The following is a 20,422-nucleotide window of genomic DNA, read 5'->3' on the forward strand; positions in this document are numbered from 1 at the left end:
CTTACCACCACCACACCGACACTTTTTTTTTTTTTTTTTTTTTTTTTTTTTTTTTTTTGAGACGGAGTTTCGCTCTTGTTACCCAGGCTGGAGTGCAATGGCGCGATCTCGGCTCACCGCAACCTCCGCCTCCTGGGTTCAGGCAATTCTCCTGCCTCAGCCTCCTGAGTAGCTGGGATTACAGGCACGCACCACCATGCCCAGCTAATTTTTTGTATTTTTAGTAGAGACGGGGTTTCACCATGTTGACCAGGTTGGTCTCGATCTCTCGACCTTGTGATCCACCCGCCTCGGCCTCCCAAAGTGCTGGGATTACAGGCTTGAGCCACCGCGCCCGGCCAACACACCGACACTTTTTAAATAAAATGGAAGAGTATCAGTATACAACCCTACCTCTTCCTCTGGAGCTTTAGAAGCAACAAAGCGTGTTCTTTCTCGTCTCATCTTGCCACCTCCACCACCTACTCCAGAAGATAAACCATTGGCTGCAGGCAAACTGAAATTTGGATACGAAAAGCCACTGACAAATAAAGAGAAAATTAAAACAATTGATATATCATTCTTGTCCATAACTTATTAACTAAATACCTAAAAACTAGAACTGCTAACAAGAAAATATACAGCCAAATGTGATTCTAAAAACTTAAGATTTCTTTGTACAAAGTTTCTATTCATTGATCTTAATCTTCAAAAAGTACATGTAAATCAAATATAGACCTTACAAATTAAACATAAAGCAGTACAGCTGTATAAGAAATGACAGTACCTTTCTCGTTGTTCTCTATTTTGTCCTGGTGTCATATTTTTTTCATACCCAGTCTGCAGGGGAAATACACACATATTTACATGTTTGCTTATGTGTTATACTTTTCTTAGTACCACCTTGCTTCCCATTAATTTTAACATTTAGAATCAGGAATTTGATGGCTTTTTAGTTAACGAGTCCTACAGTTTGAAATTATACCCTACCTTCTGAATGGTAACCAAGAGTGACAGTGAGATTATACAAAAAATGTCAGTGAGCACAACCATGATTTTAACAAAATGGTAGTACACAGACAATACACTCACTAACCTAACACAAAATTACTTCTACTTATCCCTCTTTTTGTCCTGTTAATTGTACAAGCAAATATGCAAAGGCATTTGTTTCGAAATGACACTCTGCAACTTAAAGTACGAATACGTCCACTGAAAGAAATCAAGACTCCTCGGAAAAACAGCTGATTACAGGGCTGGGGCAGGAAATGTATGTGATGAGCCTGAATTACCTTATAAAATGAAAAATCAATTAAGTACCCTAAAAGATACAGGCAAGAATCATCAATAATGCTAACACTCCTGGCTGAAAAGAATATAATGGCAAAGTTTCCTTCCCACAAGATACTTATTCATTACGAAAGGTAAAATAGTAATTTTACAGTGGAGAATCCTCACAGACACCACTTTATTTAATAACCACACTGCCAGGAATGGGACAAACTAGTAGCCTGTGCCTTCTGAACACTGAGAACAGCTCAGCACACTTCTTCGATGGTTTTCACTGCCAAAGTACATAACTGAAATCTAATCATGAGGAGACATCAGATAATCATAGAACTGCAGAACATTAGCTTCTGTACTTCAAATTGTCAATTTGGGAAACACAAAACAAGAACAAAAAAACAAAAGGAACTGTTGTAGGCTAATGAAGACAAAGAGACATGATAACTAAATGCAAGACATGATGTTAGAATTTTTTCTTTTGGGCCAACTGACAACGTGTAAATAAAATCTGTAGATTACAGTGCTGTGCCAGCGTTAGGTTTCTGGGTTTCATCACGGTTACGCATTACGTAAGGAAATCTCGTTTACAAGAATACAGAGAAAAAGATAAAACAAATGTAGTAAAATGCAAAGTTCTTAAAATTTTTCTTACAAATCTGTAAAAATCCAAATTATGTTCAAAAAAAGGTTTTTTTTTTTTTTGAGTCGGGGTCTCACTCTGTCACTCAGGCTAGAATTCAGTGGTGCAATCATAGCTCACTTCAGCCTCAAACTCTTGGGCTCTCATGTGATTCTCCTGCCTTAGCCTCTCACCTTGCTAGGATTACAGACACACCCACCATGTCTGGCTAGTTTTTCTTCTTCTAGAGACAAGGTCTCACTATGGTGCCTGGGCTGGTCTTAAACTCCTGGCCTCAAGTGATCCTTCTGCCTCAGCCTCTCAAAGCACTAGGATTACAGGCATGAGCCACCAGGACCACCTTATGTTCAAAACATTTTTCAAAATTTTAGTGTATGGAGGGAGATAAAACAAACATGACAAAATGTTAATGGACTGGTGAATCAACATAAAGTACATGGGAAATCACTGTACTACCCTAAGTTTCAAGGTTTTCAAGAAACTGAGTTGCTAGAAATGAGATTAAATTTAAGCAAAGACATAAACAGTAAGGTGTCAAATAAATAAAACAAACACAAGTTAAATGACACAAAAAAACAAACCCAGATTATGGGACATTTAATAAGACAATCTGCCTGGTCTCTTCAAAAATCTATGTATCCAGCAATTCCATTACTAGGTAAAAACCCAACAAAAATAAAAACATGTCCACAAAAAAACACTTAAACACAAATGTTGATAGAAGCAGTATTGATGACAGCCAAAAAGTAAAAACAATCCCAATGTCCCTCAACTGATTAATGGATAAAACAAAATCTAGTATATCCATATAATGAAATATCTACAAAACCTAGTATATCCATACACTGAAAAATTATTAAGCCATAAAAAGGAAAGAAATGGGCTGGATACAGTGGCTCAAGCCTGTAATCCCAGCACTTTGGGGAGGCCAAGGAGGGTGGATCACAAGGTCAGGAGTTCAAGACCAGCCTGGCCGTCATCGTGAAACCCTGTCTCTACTAAAATACAAAAAAATTAGCCAGGCATGGTGGTAGACACCTGTAATCCCAGCTACTAAGGAGGCTGAGACAGAAGAATCGCTTGAAGCCAGGAGGGAGAGGGAGAGGGAGAGGGAGGGGGAGGGGGAGAGGGAGAGGGGGAGGGGGAGAGGGGAAGGGCAAGGGAGGGGGAGAGGGAAGATGGGGGAGGGGAGGATGGGGGAGAAAAGAAAGAATTGATACAAACTACAATGTGAATGAACCCTGAAAACATTATGCTAAATGACTACTAATGGTTATGGGTATGATATTTTTGAAGGGTGGTACAGATAGCAATACAAATGTTCTAAAATTTACCATTATGATGGCTGAACAGCTGAACCACCACCACTTCATTTATAAAGTGTTTTCTAACCATGCTAAAACCACTGAATTGAAAACTTTAAATAGGAGAATTGTATGATATGTGAATTATCTCAAGAAACAGAAACCAATGTGGTCAAGGTGAGGGTTTGAAGACTGGAAAAACAAAACCAAAAGCAGTATCTGAAACTCACTTGGGTCCTGGTTCAAAAAAGCAGGTATGAAAAACCACTTGAATATGGACTAGATATTAGATAATTGTGAGAAATTAGTATTAATTTTCGTAGATGGGGTAATATAGGAAAAAGCACTTAGGGGACGCCTGTCAAAGGACTTAGGGTTCAAATGACAATGTCTGAAATATACTTTCAGATAGTTCAACAATATCACAAACAGGAAACATGCTACTCAGGAGGCTGAGGCAGGAGAATCACCTGAACCTGGGAGGTAGAAGTTGCAGTAGGCTGACACCATGCCATTGTACTCCAGCCTGGGCGACAAGAGGCTCTGTCTCAAAAAAAGATTTGATCAAGGTGACAACTATTTTTAAAGCATACCAATTCATAACCATCACTAACTCACAACCTTTACACATTATTTGGTTGCTAGAATACAATAGTAAAGTACTTGTATTTTACATTATTTGGTCTCATTCATTCTGATCAATATTCAAAGACTGGTGGAAATATACATATACTCACACTGCACTTTTTATCTATTCTTTGATTAGTCTTCCTGAATTCACCAGCTGGAGTCAGAGAGGGTTTAAAATAAACACTTCGATTTGTTGCTATGGAAACTGGCTTTGGGGTCATAAGTCTCTGAACAGGAGGATATTGAGAATCCACCTTACAGGTAAACAGAAATCAAAGACAAACATTTATTTTCACATAAACCAATGATTCATATCTCAATTTTGACAATAGCTAATGTGACCTAAAGACCATGAGTACTTCCTAAAGAAATATACAGTAGATACAAACAAGCAAGAGGAAAATCTGGTAATAGCAGAACCAAAGGTTTGTATCTATTTATACATACATGTACATAAATATACACAAATAATTCTAAAATGGCTTCATGGATACACTATATTTCATTCCAGACTTATTGACTTTTCACACATGCGTGCATACAAAACTATATTCAAAACAGCACTACAAATTTAAGCTTTTACAGAGTTAATTTTATTTTGACTTTTTTAGAATTTTTTTTTTCAGAGACGAACTCTTACTCTGTCATCCAGACCACAGCTCACTGAAGCCTAGACTCCCCTGGGCTGGGTGTATCCCCTCACTTCAGCCTACCGAGTAGCTGAGAATACAAGGGGGCATCATCAAGCCTGGGTAATTGTTTTTGTTATTTTTTTGTAGAGAAAGTGTCTCGCCATGTTGCCCAGGCTGGTCTTGAACTCCTGGGGTCAAGCAATCTGCCTGCCTCAGCCTCCCAAAGTGCTGAGATTACAGACATGAGGCACTTAGCCTGGCTTTTTATTTTTTCCCCATTTTTTATGGAAATGAGATCTTACCATGTTGCCCAGGCGGCTCTCAAACTTCTGGGTTCAAGCAATCCCCCCAATTCAGCCTCCTAAAGTGCTGGGATTACAGGCATGAGCCGCTGCGCCTGACTCAGGGTGAATTTTAAATACATTAACTAAAATTCACTTTTGTCACATTTTCCCCAAATTACTGTCCATATTTTTTTTAGCTGCAAATAAGGTATTTTAAAACTAGCTATGGGCCGGGCATGGTAGCTCATGCCTGTAATCCCAGCACTTTGAGAGGCTGAGGCAAGTGGATCATTTGAAGTCAGGAGTTCGAGACCAGCCTGGCCAATATGGTGAAACCCCGTCTCTACTAAAAATGTAAAAATTAGCCAAGCATGGTGGTATGTGCCTGTAATCCCAGCTACTCGGGAGGCTGAGACAAGAGAATTCTCTGAACCAGGGAAGTGGAGGTTTCAGTGAGCTGAGAATGTGCCACTGTAGTCTGGTCTGGGAGAGAGAATAAGACTCAATCTCCACAAAAAAAAAAAAAAAAAAAACCTAGCTGTGAGAATATTTAAACTCCCAAAAATGTGAGCAAATCCCTCTCCAAGTTGATTTTCCCCATTGTTATTTAAATACCAAACCAAACCAAAAATCTTATAATCTAAGTCTAAATGGTAAATAACTGTTAAGACTTCCAAACTGTAAAAGGAACTCATTTTATTATATAAGTACACAAGTATTTTGTTACCAATAGTCCTTTGCTACACTGAAACATAGTAAAAATCCTGTTGGTATAAAACCACTACACAGCCAAAAGCTTCTAACTCTGTCCAAAGACTGTAATCCTATGAATAGAGTCCTTTCACTCAGTAGCAGCTGTTAACAACGTTGGTTTCCAGGGCAAAGCCTCTGTATAGTTACTAACTCTTCCCTGAAACCTCCTTGCAAATGTGACCTTACAACTCAATAAGAGAGTCTGTTTTGTAAGACTGTTCTGATAACATCTGTGAAACATGAGCTATGATACTGTATTTTGGTGTTTTATTTCTTAGCACCCGTTAATAAACTTTTATGGATACTATACTCAACCACTAGTAAAATTCTTATTGATAAGAACTTATGATATAATTTTTAAATTTCACCTCTTATTATAAAATAATCTGATATAAATGAGGGGCTGAGAAAAGCTAACGGCTTAAATTAATCCCATCACAGAAGCATAGATTCCTTCTTGCCTAATTACAAATGTCTAGGTAATTCTAAAAATTGAGAAGCAACACTCTTCCAAGAAAAAGTTCAATTTTAGCTTTCTTTGCATAAGAATTTCAGTACAGATAATTATAGTCTACCAATATCTCAAATATAGTCCCTAAAATTAATTCGTGAAATTATAATTTAAATACTGTTGAGGAACCTGGTATTACAAAAAATGCTTTCACAAATAAGAATCCAAGAGTCGGCTTACCTGAAGGGTCCTTAACTAGCTATAAATAAACTAACAAAAGATACCTCTTTAACCCAAACTATCAAGCATTGTATTTTTTTCCCCACAGTAACCTCCAAAGTTAATTTTAAGCACACAGAATATATTGAAAGGGCAGCAAGATATAATGAACAATGTTTTTATTAGTTCCACTATCTTGGAACAGTATTTTGTTTCGCTGATGAGATGTGCCTAATTGAAATTCTACTACATACAACAGATTTGACATAATGTTGGTTAATGAGGAAAGTATACAAAGACGATGATGTGCAAGAGGACTTTAGTTTACTGAATGTCTAAACACCTCACCTCAAGCTTTGATCACTCCTTTTTTTTTTTGAGATGGAGTCTCGCTCTGTAGCCCAGGCTGGAGTGCAGTGGTGCGACCTCGGCTTGCTGCAACCTCCACCTCTCTGCAACCTCTGCCTCCCGGGTTCAAGTGATTCTCCTGCCTCAGCCTCCAAAGTAGCTGGGATTACAGGCGCGCACCACCATGCCCGGCTAATTTTTCTGTATTTCTAGTAGAGATGGGGTTTCATCATGTTGGCCAGGCTCTTTCTGAACTCCTGACCTCAGCTGATTCACCCGCCTCGGCCTCCCAAAGTACTAGGATTACAGGCATAAACCACCATGCCTGGCTGATCACTCCTATTTTTATTTATCAAAAGGTAATAGTAAACTATAAAGTCTCTCAAGATCCTGAAGATGGAAATGCTATATAGCAAAAAAAAAAAAAAAAAAAAAAAAAAAAAAAAAAAAATTGAATGGATGAGTATCTACTATACATAAAATAAACATGTCTCAAGGCCTGCAGAAGAGAGTAAAATGACCAAGTAAAAGAGTATTATTTTTGAGGGCCAGGTGCAGTGGCTCATTGGGAGGTCAGGCTGGGCAGATCACCTGAGCTCAGGAGTTTGAGACCAGCCTGGCCAACATGGTGAAACTCTTGTCTCTACTAAAATTACAAAAATTACCCAGGCATGGTGGTGTGTGCCTGTAATCACAGCTACCTAGGAAGGCCGCGGCACGAGAATCACTTGAACCTGGAAGCCACAGGTTGCAATGAGCCAAGATCGCACCACTGCGCTAAAGAGAAAAAGAGTATTTTCAAACACGTTCCCTAATGACTAAAGTAAATCCAATTTGTGTATTCGTGAACTTTAAACGCAACAAAATTGCAGACAGTTTAAATAACTAAATGCTAACGAAGTCTTACCTTTTCTCTTTTGGCCTGAAAATCTATGACATCTATCCCACTCCTATCAAGAGGCTGAAAAAAGAAAATACTATTAGAACAGATGAGGAGTTATAAAAAATACATATATAAATTTTTTGAGACAAGAGTCTCTCTCTGCCTCCCAGGCTGTAGTGCAGCAGCATGATCTTGGCTCACTGCAATCTCTGCCTCCCAGGTTCAAGCAATCCGCCTGTCTCAGCCTCCCAACTAGCTGAAATTACAGGTGTACGCCATCACACCCGGCTAATTTTTGAAAGAAAAATATGTTTTAAAAAGGTTTAAAACTCAACTTACAGAATTCAGAGGAGAAGAAACAATGGATGGAATTCTTTTTGCATCCTGTTAAAATTGAAAAAATTAAATTAAGATTTTTCACTAATATCAAGTTTTGTTACATTCCTGTATTAATTGTGATTTTTAAAATTTACCGCTAAAGGGCTTGACATCTTCTCTAAAGACTGCAATATTCGCCGAGCTGTTGAACTGGTCACACCATAAGATTGTGCACTGAGTTGCTTAGCTTTCATCTGTCTTCTAACTGGTGCCTATAAAGTAAACCCTAGATTATTTGTTGCAACATAAAATCTAAGGCACATATTTCACGCAATGAAAATATTTACAAAATAGAATAGATGTCCAAAGTGAAACAGGATTTTATATGTTAACAGCAATTAATCTCTGGGTGGTATCATTAAAAGTTAAACTTTTTTATGTCTTTATCGGAAATTAAATTCTCTGCTGGAGAAATTACCTTTATAATAATAAAAGAATGATAAGACAGCATGCATCATTCTAAAGAAAAGTCTGTCAGTTATGGCACATGGGATAAACGGGGCAACTGAAAAAAGTTCTAATATCACCTTAGATCCATTTATCCATAATACTTAAATCAAAGAACATTAAATTATTAAAAAACAAATTAAGATATCAGTTATCCTAAGCATTAAATAACATTTAATTAGAGTAAATTCCAAGATGGCTAAACAAAGAGATGGTAGATTCTACTGCAATGAAATCGAAAATTTTAATACTAATGACTTGTTTCTCAAAAGTTAGTATCACAAAAAGAGTTATTTTAAAATAATCAGGCTACTTTTTAATACATGACATTTTAACTTTCTGAAAACCGGAGTCTGGAAAAAACCTTATAAAAAAAAACAGGCAAGTACCCTTTAATAATTGCAATAAAAAACACTTTCTTTTCTCAAGAATGCTTTACAACATTCCAACAAGTGGCCACCATAAAAGCAGTAATTTAGCAATAATATCTTTAAAATATATTATTACAACCAATATATAATCCAGTTTTTATAAACAACTTCTAACATCTGAAAAATTGAACTATACTATAAATACTGTTTATCAGACAGCAAACATTCACTACATTTTCAGAGTAGCTACAATATGCTACTTTAGTTATTAAGAACTTAGTGCTTATTAACAACTGCTATCCAACCAGAAGCTTTGGCAAAGATGAGAAAACATTAAAATATCCCCCAGGAAAATATGAGTCTGTCTTGTCACTAATCAATAAAATGGAACTAAATTAGAGAATCTTTAATATGTCTCCCAACTGTCATACTCTAGGAAAGAAAAAGCAAGTAGATTTCATTCTAAATGTCAATTATAAATATATGGAACCCTCTGTTGAAAAGGATTCTAAGAGTATGTCAGGACTCAGCATTAAAACTACAGGACTCAAAACTAGCAGTACGAGAGGAAGTAGGCCCATACTCTACACTTAAGACTATTCTATCAATCACAGGCTTACCTTATTTTAACTTCTACTAACATGCTCAACTATTTTAACTATTTTTTTTTCTTTTTTTAGAGACAGGGTGTTAGCGCTGCTGCCCAGGTTAAAGTGCTGTGGTATAATCATAGCTCACTGCAGCCTCAAACTCCTCTCCCATCTTGGTATCCCAAAATGCTGGAATTAAAGGCATGAGTCACTGTGTCCAGCCTATTATGACTATCAAAAAAATATTTCAAGAGTACTACAAGCTAGCTTAAGCTTTAGGAAAAGCTCTCTGTGTACTTAAACCATTGTTAACCCCTTCATTTATAACACAATGCTATCCTCCACCAACACTCAGAAATAAGTCTCATAATTACTGTTAGTTACATATGGGAGAATCATCTAATTAGGAAAGCAAGTACAACATCTAAAAACAAGACAAAAGTCCTCAAATACTGGCATTTCAAAGTCACTGCTGCCAATACATGTACATAAATACAAGTGACTTTTGTATACTGAGCTTGTATCCTGTGACACTGTTAAACTCACTTATTATTAGTTGTGGCAGCTTTTTTTGTAATTTTTTGGGATTTTCTATGTAGATAGGCATGTTATCTGTGTGTAAGAATAATATCCTTTCCAATCTATATGTCTTAATTTATCTTTTGTGCCTACTGCACTGGCTAGCACCTGCCATATGATGTTGAACAGTAGCAGTGATAACAGACATACTTGCTCTCTTCATGCCGTTAAGTATGATGCTAGTTGTTGTTTTTTTTTTTTTTTTTTTGTGGATGCACTTTATCACGTAGAAGGCTCTCATCTATTCCTAGGTTTGCTGAAAATTTTTATCATGACTAAATGTTGGATTTTTAAAAAATATTTTACATATCTAGAGAGGCGTTCATATAGTTTTTACTCTTTGGATTGTTCACATGGTAAATCCCATTTTCTTTCTTTTTTTTTTTTTTTTTCTTGAGACAGTCTTGCTCTGTCACCCAGGCTGGAGTGCGGTGGCGTGATCTCAGCAAACTGCAACCTCCACTTCCCAGGTTCAAGTAATTCTCCTGCCTCAGCCTCCCAAGTAGCTGGGATTACAGGTGTGCACCACCGCATTCAGCTAATTTTTTCTATTTTTAGTAGAGATAGAAGGCCAAGCTGGTCTCAAACTCCTGGCCTCAGGTGCTCTGCCTGCCTTGGCCTCCCAAAGTGCTGGGATTACAGGCATAAGCCACCACGCCCAGCCTAATCCCATTAATTTTCTTTTTTTTGAGACGGAGTTTCGCTCGTTACCCAGGCTGGAGAGCAATGGCGCGATCTCGGCTCACCGCAACCTCCGCCTCCTGGGTTCAGGCAATTCTCCTGCCTCAGCCTCCTGAGTAGCTGGGATTACAGGCACACGCCACCATGCCCAGCTAATTTTTAGGATTTTTAGTAGAGACGGAGTTTCACCATGTTGACCAGGATGGTCTCGATCTCTCGACCTCGTGATCCACCCGCCTCGGCCTCCCAAAGTGCTGGGATTACAGGCTTGAGCCACCGCGCCCGGCCCCATTAATTTTCAAATACTGAGTCAACCTTGCCTTCCCAGGATAAACCCCACTTGATCATGATGCAGTTTTCTTTTTAAATTTGTTGGATTACATTTACAAATATTTTTGTGTAGAAGGTTTGTGTCTATAATTCATGAAAAATAATAGTCTGTTGCTGTCTTCTAATGTCTTTGTCTGATTTTGGTAACAGGGTAATAATGTTGGTCTCATAAAATTTAATGGGAAGTGTTCTCTACTCTTCTATTATACCTAAGAGTTTGTGTAGAATTGGTATTATTTCTTTCTTAAATGTTTCGTAGAATTCACCATGAAAGCTATCTGAGCCTGGAGCCATGAAGCTTCTTTGCTGGAAGGTATTTTAAATTATGAACTCAATTTATTGAAAAGATAAGACTAGCAATGTCAATTAAATGCAATGTCTTAAAAAAAAAAAGACTATTCAGGTTATATATTCTTGACTAATATCAAATAACATGTAAGTTTTATGTATATGTCTAACAAAATGTTCAATATGTGTATGCTGAACACTACAAAACACTGATAAAAAAATTTATGAACCACCTAAATGGAAAGATATACCATGTTCACGGTTTAAAAGACTCAATTTTATTAAGATGTTTATTCTCCTTAAATTGGTCTTCAGACTCAAATGCAATCTCAATCATGACCAGGCAAGCTGGCTCCTAGCTACAATCCCAGCACTTTGCCAGGATGAGGCGGGTAGATCACCTGAGGTCAGGAGTTCAAGACCAGCCTGGCCAACATGGTAAAACCCATCTCTACTAAAAACACAAAAATTAGCTGGGCGTGGTGGTGAATACCTGTAGTCCCCAGCTACTTGGGAGGATGAGGCAGGAGAACTGCTTAAACCCAGTAGTTGGAGGTTGCAGTGAGCTGAGATTGCGCCACTGCACTCCAGCCTGGATGACAGAGCAAGATTCCATCTCAAAAAAAAAAAAAAAAAAAAAAAAGCAATTCCAAAATCCTAGCAGACTGTAGAAACAAACAGGCCGATTTAAAATTTTTATAGAAAAGCAAAGGACCTAAAAAAAATAGCCAAAAGAAGCTTGAAAAAGAACAAAATTGGAATACTTAATCTTAACACCTACTGTAAGCCTACAGCAATCAAGACAGTGCAGTGTTGGCAAAAGGAAAGACACACAGATCAGTGGGGGGAAGGGAGGAACCCAGAAAACCTAGAAATAAAGCCATGTGAACTGGATTTCAACAAAGGTGCAGGTTGGGCGTGGTGGCTCATGCTTGTAATTTGAACACTTTGGGAGGCCAACATAGGAGGATCACTTCAGCCCAGGAATTCAACAGCCTAGACAACTTAGTGAGAACCTATTGCTACCCCCCCAAAAAAAAAAAAAAAAAAAAAAAATTAGCTGGAATGGCAGTGCAGGTCTGTGGTCCCAGCTACGCAAGAGGCTGAAGTGGAAGGATCACTTGAGCCCAGAAGGTTCAGGTTGCAGTGAGCCATGACTGTGCCACTGCACTCCAGCCTGTGTGAGAGAGTAAGACCCTGTATCAAAACAAAAACAAAGACAGTGCAAAAGCTATTCAATGAACAAAGAACAGTCTTGTCAACAACTGCACATCCATACGTTTAAAAAAAAAAAAGAATCTTGGCCAGGTACACCTGTAATTTCAGCACTTTGGGAGGCTGAGGCAGGAAGACTGCTTAAGCCCAGGAGTTGAAGATCAACCTGAGCAACATACTAAGATTCCCATCTTTAATTTTTTAAAAAAACTTTTTAATTTAGAAAATAAAAATGAACCTTGACCAATACCTCATGCCACACACAAAAATTTACTCAAAATGAATCACAGGCCTAAATTAAAACCTAAAACTACAAAATTTGTGGAAGAAAATGTAAAAGAAAATCTAACATGGAATGAAGTAAAAATGTCTCAGATATAACACCAAGGGCCGGGCGTGGTGGCTCAAGCCTGTAATCCCAGCACTTTGGGAGGCCGAGCCGGGCGGATCACGAGGTCAAGAGATCGAGACCATCCTGGTAAACACGGTGAAACCCCGTCTCTACTAAAAATACAAGAAATTAGCTGGGCATGGTGGCACGTGCCTGTAATCCCAGCTACTCCGGAGGCTGAGGCAGGAGAATTGCCTGAACCCAGGAGGCGGAGGTTGCGGTGAGCCGAGATCGCGCCATTGCACTCCAGCCTGGGTAACAAGAGCGAAACTCCGTCTCAAAAAAAAAAAAAAAAAAGATGTAACACCAAAAGCACGAAACCATTAATACACACACGCACACACGTTGACTACTGAATGTCTTAGTAGCAAAAATACACACACACACACACGCACACACACACACACACACGCACAATGTGATCAAAAGTAAAACTTCTGCTCTTCAAAAGACACTGTTAAGATAAGCCAGAGAATGGGAGAAAGTATTTGCAAAACATGTAACAAAGGACTTACACCATGAAAAATGAACTCTCAGAATGTATTAATAAGAAAATAACCCAACTTTAAAATGGGTGGAAGATGTGAACAGACACTTCACCAAAGAAGATAGTTCACCAAAAAATAGGCTGATAGCAAATAATCACCAAATAAACACATGAAAAGACATTCAACATCATTAGTCATTAGGAAAGTATAAATTAAAATCACAAGTTGGGGTTACCACCACATGCCTATTAGAATAGCAAAAACAAACAAAAAACCCTGACAACACCAAGGGCCAACAAGGATGCAGAACAACTCTTACATTACTGGTCAGAATGCAACCTGGTACCAGCCACTCTGGAAAACAGTTCGGCAGTTTATTATAAAGTTTACTATATACTTACCATATGATCCATCAGTCCAACTCCTAAGTATTTGTATTTACCCAAGAGAAATGAAAATGAATACTCACACAAACATTCATAGCAGCTTCATTCATAGTTGCCAAAAATTGGAAACAACTCAGTGTCTTTTCACTGGTGAATAATAAACCAACTGCACTAAACATACTACTTGGCAATAAAAACAAACTATTAAAAGATAAAAAATCTTTGGCTGAATTACTTCACTTCAGAAAAGAAGAAAAAGAAGAAAAAAAAAGATGCAAAACCAGATGGCTCTCAAATGCATTATGCTACGTAGAATAAGCCAGACTCAAAAGGCCACATATGATAAATGTATATGACATTCTGGAAAAGCCAAAACTATGAGAAAGAAGACAGATCAGTGGTTGCCAGAGGATGGAAGGAGGAGGAAGGATTGACTCAAGAGATGCATAAGGTAACAATTTGGGGTGAATGTCTGATTAATATTCTGATCGTAAGGGGTTATGCACACAATAATGTGTTTTGTTAAAACTCAAATATTCTAAAACAAGGGTAAATTTTAGTATGTGTAATTTTTACCTAATCTAAAAAAAAGAATCATCACATTTCTTGAGATACACACATATACCTAATACATAAAATGTTTACTCAGGTGTAAAATAATAGACCCTAAATGAAACAAAATATAATCTATAGCTGCTAATTTTCCCAAAGAACATTATAACAAAACTAATTTTTTTTTTTTTTTTAGCACAAAGTAATTTATTATCAAGTTACAGTGAAAGAAAAAGGTCATCAACCCTTCTACCGGAACCTACCTGATAAGGTGTATTTCGTAGTTTAGACTGTCTTACAGCAGCTGCTGCCCCACCATATGTTGTTTTTCCAGGATAAAAAGGAGAATCTCCAAGCTGACTGGTCTTAAGGATTGCAGAATTCCCAAGTGACTGCACAGAAACACAGTGATAAATTATAAGCAGTATGAACCCAGGAGGTGGAGGTCGCAGTGAGCTAAGGTCGCGCCACTGCACTCCGGTCTAGGCAACAGATAAAGACTCTGTCTCAAAAAAAAATAAAATAAAATAAATAAATAAATATAGATATAGATATAGATATAGATATAGATATATATAAGCAATAAACACTCAAAACTAATAGGATTAAATCCAAACCAGTTAGTACTCACAGGGGAAAGTGTTCCAAAGGCAGACAAGTTGAATGCTGGTTTTTTTGAGCTGGTGGCAGTGTGCTGTGAGAGTGAGTGAGAACGTTCAGCTTCTGGGGACCATAGAGGTGGCAATGAAGTGTTCTTTGAAACAGCTATATCTAAAACAAAATTACATAATCCATAGTAATAACACCAATACAAGATCCTAGATTTTTATAAATACAGAATAAAAATTCAACTCAGAAAAAAGAAAATCCCGTAAAATTTAATTTTACTACCCAAATTATGTACTACCACGTCAAGAATACCTTTATCAGAAGCTCTTGAAGAAAAACCACTGGTAGTTGAGATGTTATCATCATCATGCTGTGAGGTAGAATCTTTAATTTCCTTTACAAGGGAAAATCCCGAACTGCCAATTGGGAATGCTGAGGATGTAGATGGCTGACAGTGTAATGCAGGGGATTCCAACATGGAGAAATTCAGATGACTCCGATGAAGAGAAGGCCTTGTTAACACATCTGGATAATTTGAAGCAGTACTAGTTGTTGAAGGTTCTTAAAAGAAAGCATTAATATTATGAATATACAACTTAGAGCAATACACTAACACAACAAAAATGGTTTTTACTTTAAGAAAACAAACTACAGTATGTAACAGCTTCAATTCAAATCACTAAGGCCTCCCATAAGCCCAATAAAACATAGTCCTAGGCAAAACAAAGTTCCAGCTAATTTACCTTGTGTCAAAATATAGCTCAGAGATCACATACAACTTGAACAGTGATTATACGACCTGCCCATAGAAGAAGAAAAGCCATATAAGCTACTCGTAAAATAGGCATAAGTCTGTCCTTCCAGGTAAAACCCCTAATTAATGTGTATATCCTCCCAGATATTCTGTATGCATATTTTTCCTAAAACAATCATGTTATGCATCCTGCTCTGTGACTTGTTTCTTCATTTACCAAGATAGTCTTGTTTCTACATTCAGAGCATTCCTTTTAAAAACACTGTGTCAGGCACAGCGGCATACATCTATAGTCCCAGCTACTTGGGAAGCTGAGGCAAGATCACTTGAGCCAAGGAGGTCAAGGCTGTAGTGCAATATGATCACATCTGTGAACATCCACTGCATTCCAGCCCAGGAAACATAGTGAAATCCTTTCTCTTAAAGAAACAAAACTGCATTGTATTCTATTATATCTTTGTAAATATTTATTCAATTGTTTTTCCGATACCCCATCAAATATACATGCACTGACATGTGCATACTTTTAAGAATATTCTTTCAGAGAAATCCATAGTTCTCCATTTTATGTATGAGAATCATGAGAAAAGTAAACAAATATTTCTGAACTATCCACAAAAATCCTGATTCAGTTCATCTGAAGTTGGGTCCATAAATGAGCTGAAGCAGTTATATGTGGAATTGCTCTGTCACAGCCAAACTGCATGTTGATTTTTGCTTATGACAGATATTAAATTGTGATTCAACGGATTTCCTGACCAAGTTATATTCCAGATGACAAAAGACATTTCTCCCACAGTCTCCAACACTGGGTATTCACCTTTTCTGATTTCTATTCAATCTAATATGGCAAATGACGTCACTTTTTTTATTTGCATGTATTTAAATAAGAGGGGTTTTGAGCATCCTTCCCTATATGCATTGGTAATTTACATTTCTGTTATTGATGTAGTCTCTCTTAATAAGATCAATAAGAGCTAATTTTTTTAAACTAGTAAGAGCGATGTGATACGATACAATAGTTGAAATACAACTATTTTTTTCCAGCTGATTAAACTCATTTAGTTTTTTGATGGTGTATTTTGTAATACAGAAAATAGCTTGTACCTTATTTAGAGTCTTATCATTCTGAGACTATAAAAAATAAAAAAATAACTTTTACCCACATTTTGATAGTTGCTCTTATTTCAATGTCTAATCTTGACTCCCATCTGATACAAAGGAGAGATTCAACTTCACTGTTTTCCAAATGGTTAGCCTGTTTATAAGCTAAGGTAATCTCTTAAATAAGCCATCCTTTCCTCAATGATTGAGAAGCCACTGTTACCACATACTAAATCATACTAAGACCACACTAACACACTCAATAATAGAAGACTGAAAGATTTTTCTCTAAGACCAGAGGCAAAGCTTCTGACTTTTCCCACTTCTATTCAACATAGTATGGTAAGTTCCAGTCCAAGCATTAATTAAGAGAAGAGAAATAAATAAATGACATCTAAATTTGAAAGGAAAAAGTAAAAAATTATGTTTGCAGGTGATATAATCTTACATGTAAATAACAATAAAGATTCAGGCAAAAAAGCTGTTAGAAAAAATTTAGCCAAGTATAGGATACAAAAATCAACACCAAAATAATTGTTTCTATGTACTAACAATGAACAATCTGAAAAGTAAATTAAGAAAACAATTTATGGTAGCATCAAAAAGAATAAAATATTTAGGAATGAACCAAGGTAAAAGACGTGCACGTGGTTAACTACAAAATAGTACTAAAAGAAATTAAAGAAAACATAAATAAATGGAAAAAACTAGAAAACTAAATATTGTTAGTATGTCAATACTATAAAAAGCAATCTACAGATTCAATATAATCTCTATCTAAATCCCAAAGACATTTTTTGCAGACATAGAAAACCCATACTAAAATTCATGTGGAATCTCAAGGAACCTCAAAATGCCAAATAATATTTAAAAAGGACAACAAAGTTGGAAGTCTCATGCTTTCTTATTTTAAAACTTAATACTGAAGTGCAGTAATAAAAACAATATGGCAATGGTGAGATAGAACAGGAGGTGGGACGCAATTTCTCCTTCAGGTATTTTCTTTTTTTCTTCTCTTCACAAAACCCACAAAGCTACCTCGCTGATGTCACACTATACTAACCCTGAGGCTCTAGTCACACAAAGGAAACAGCCAGTCTTCTGTGCTCCCATATTGTTTAACTGTACCTTTTAAAGAATTCCAGGAATTGGTCTTAGGAGATCCAAAATCAAACCAAGGCTGCAGAGAGCCCACCTCAGGAAGGAATGCTAAATAACTGATTTACAGCATTTGTGGCCACCGGCCAAATCATTAGGTAGTCCATTACTCAAGATAATCATCGCAACCAGATACTGTATGCTGCCTCGCATACCCTACCCTGCAGGTGCTTTGCCCAGCCCAGCCTGCATTCCTTATCCGGGATGTCAATTCCTGAGCTTTGCCTAATTTAAAAAAATTCCTACTGACTTTTTCCAGGAAGCCAGGAAGAGGACCCTTGAGCCTCACCTTCACTATCTCCCTTGCGCTCAAGCACAAGCCCTGAAATAAAAGACCTGTCTGGGAAATCTGCTTGGCTCCATGTTAATTTCTATTACATGGAGAACCAAAGAGCCTGTGGTCAGCAATACCACCATAAAGACAGACAATATAGACCATGGAAGTGAATACAGGGCCCAGAGATAAACTATCTTATGTGATCAAACCATCTTCAACAAGGATTTCAAGACTACTCAATGGAGAAAGGACAATCTCTTCATTAAATTGTTCTGGAAAACTGGATATCCACATGGAAAAGAATGAACCCTTATCTTTAATCACATACAAAAATTAACTCTAAATGGATTAAAGATCAAAATATAACACCCAAAACTAAAAAACTTCTAGAATAAAACAATTTCAGGACATGAGATTTGATAATGATTTATTAGATATGACACTAAAAGAGAAGCAAAAATAGACAAACAGGACTATATCAAAAGTAAAAACTTGTATGCATCAAAGGATGTAATCAACAGAGTAAAAGGGCAACCTACAGGATGGGAGAAAATATCCTCAAATCATGTATCTGATACTGGATTCATATTCAAAACATAAAAAGAACTACAAATCCAGTTAAAATGGCTTTTATCAAAAAGGCAGTAACGGATGCTGGTAAGGATGTGGAGAAAGGAAAATCCTTGTACACTATTGTCGGCGGGCATATCAATTAGTACAGCCATTATGAAGAACATCATTGACGTTTCTCACAAAAACTAAAAATAGAACCACAGTATGATCCAACAATCCCATTGCTGGGTATATATCCAAGAGAAAGGAAACTAGTATATCAAAGAGATAATCTGCACTCCCATGTTTAGTGCAGCACTATTCACAATAGCCAAGATACGGAATTAACCTAAGTATCCATCCACAAATAGGACAAAAAAACTGTGCTACCTATACACAGTGGAGTATTATTCAGCCATAAAAAAAAAATAACTGAACCCCGTCATTTGCAACAATACAGACAGAACTGGAGGACATCACATTAAGTGAAATAAGCCAGGCACAAAAAGACAAATATCATACTCTCAAACGCGGCAGCTAAAAACAAAGGACTCAGGCCAGGCGCGGTGGCTCACGCCTGTCATCCCAACACTTTGGGAGGCCGAGGCGGGCAGATCACCTGAGGTCAGGAGTTCAAGACAAGCCTGGCCAACATGGTGAAACCCTGTCTCAATTTTTTTAAAAAACAAAGGACTCAAAGGAACTCATGAAGACAGAGAATAGAATGATGGTTACCAGAGGACGGAAGGATGGTAGAGAAGGCGAGATAAACAGAGGACACAAAAATACAGTTAGAAGGAGTAATAGCTAGTGTTTGGTAGCATACAGTATAGCAAATATAACTAATTCATTGTCCATTTCAAAATAGCTAATAAGAGTGGAATTAGAATGTTGCTAACACAAATAAATAATAAATTCTAGGAGTGAGGGATATCCCAATTACCCTGATTTAATCAGTACACACTGTATGTTTATATCAAAATATTACATGTACTCTCTATATACGTACAAATATTATGCATCCATAATAATCAAACACAAACTTTTTTTTTTTAAAGGTAAATCTAAGCAAAAAATAAAAAAGAATTCCTACAACCCTTTCCCCCCAAAAAAGAACCTGGTTAAAAAGTGGGCAAAGAACAAAAGTAGGCATTTCTCTAAGATTGCAGACAAATGGCCAAAAAGTGTATGAAAAGATGCTCAACATCACTAATCATCAGAAAAATGCAAATTAAAACCACAATGAGGTAACATTTCATACCCATTAGGAAAGCTACTAACAGGAAAAGGGAGCCGGGCGCGGTAGCTCAAGCCTGTAATCCCAGCACTTTGGGAGGCTGAGGCGGGTGGATCACGAGGTCGAGAGATCGAGACCATCCTGGTCAACATGGTGAAACCCCGTCTCTACTAAAGATACAAAAAATTAGCTGGGCATGGTGGCACGTGCCTGTAATCCCAGCTACTCAGGAGGCTGAGGCAGGAGAATTGCTTGAACCCAGGAGGCGGAGGTTGCGGTGAGCCGAGATCGCGCCATTGCACTCCAGCCTGGGTAACAAGAGCGAAACTCCGTCTCAAAAAAAAAAAAACAGGAAAAGGGAAAATATATGTTTGCAAGGATGTGAAGAAATTGTACACTGTTAGTAGGAATATAAAACAGTGCAGCCACTACAGAAAAAGTAATTTCTCAAAAAGTTAAGGACACAATTTCCTTATAATCTAGCAATTCCACTCTGGGTATATACCCAAAAGAATTGAAAGCAAGGTCTCAAAGAGATTTGTATACCCATGTTCACAGCAGCATCATTCACAAGAGCCAGCAGGTAGATGCAATCCAAATGCGATCTATCCATCCAACATAATAT

The 20,422-nt window shown here is 37.3% G+C and overlaps 1 protein-coding gene across 3 annotated transcripts in view; it reads right to left on the minus strand.

Annotated features, from left to right (window-relative positions):
• The window catches only part of NUP153 (nucleoporin 153), a 92,954-nt gene that overhangs the window by 40,193 nt on the left and 32,339 nt on the right, over window positions 1–20,422 (minus strand). For all 3 annotated transcript variants that reach the window (XM_003927319.4, XM_074398486.1, XM_074398487.1), the window contains exons 3-11: window positions 15,028–15,276; window positions 14,738–14,877; window positions 14,370–14,498; window positions 7,884–8,000; window positions 7,750–7,794; window positions 7,435–7,488; window positions 3,948–4,094; window positions 767–819; window positions 394–520 (exon numbers count right to left, since the gene is read on the minus strand). In XM_003927319.4, coding sequence (XP_003927368.1) covers window positions 394–520; window positions 767–819; window positions 3,948–4,094; window positions 7,435–7,488; window positions 7,750–7,794; window positions 7,884–8,000; window positions 14,370–14,498; window positions 14,738–14,877; window positions 15,028–15,276 — 1,061 coding nt within the window. The remainder of the gene's footprint in view (window positions 1–393; window positions 521–766; window positions 820–3,947; window positions 4,095–7,434; window positions 7,489–7,749; window positions 7,795–7,883; window positions 8,001–14,369; window positions 14,499–14,737; window positions 14,878–15,027; window positions 15,277–20,422) is intronic.

Source organism: Saimiri boliviensis, chromosome 4 (assembly GCF_048565385.1).
Source record: "Saimiri boliviensis isolate mSaiBol1 chromosome 4, mSaiBol1.pri, whole genome shotgun sequence".
Classification (NCBI taxonomy): Eukaryota; Metazoa; Chordata; class Mammalia; order Primates; family Cebidae; genus Saimiri; species Saimiri boliviensis.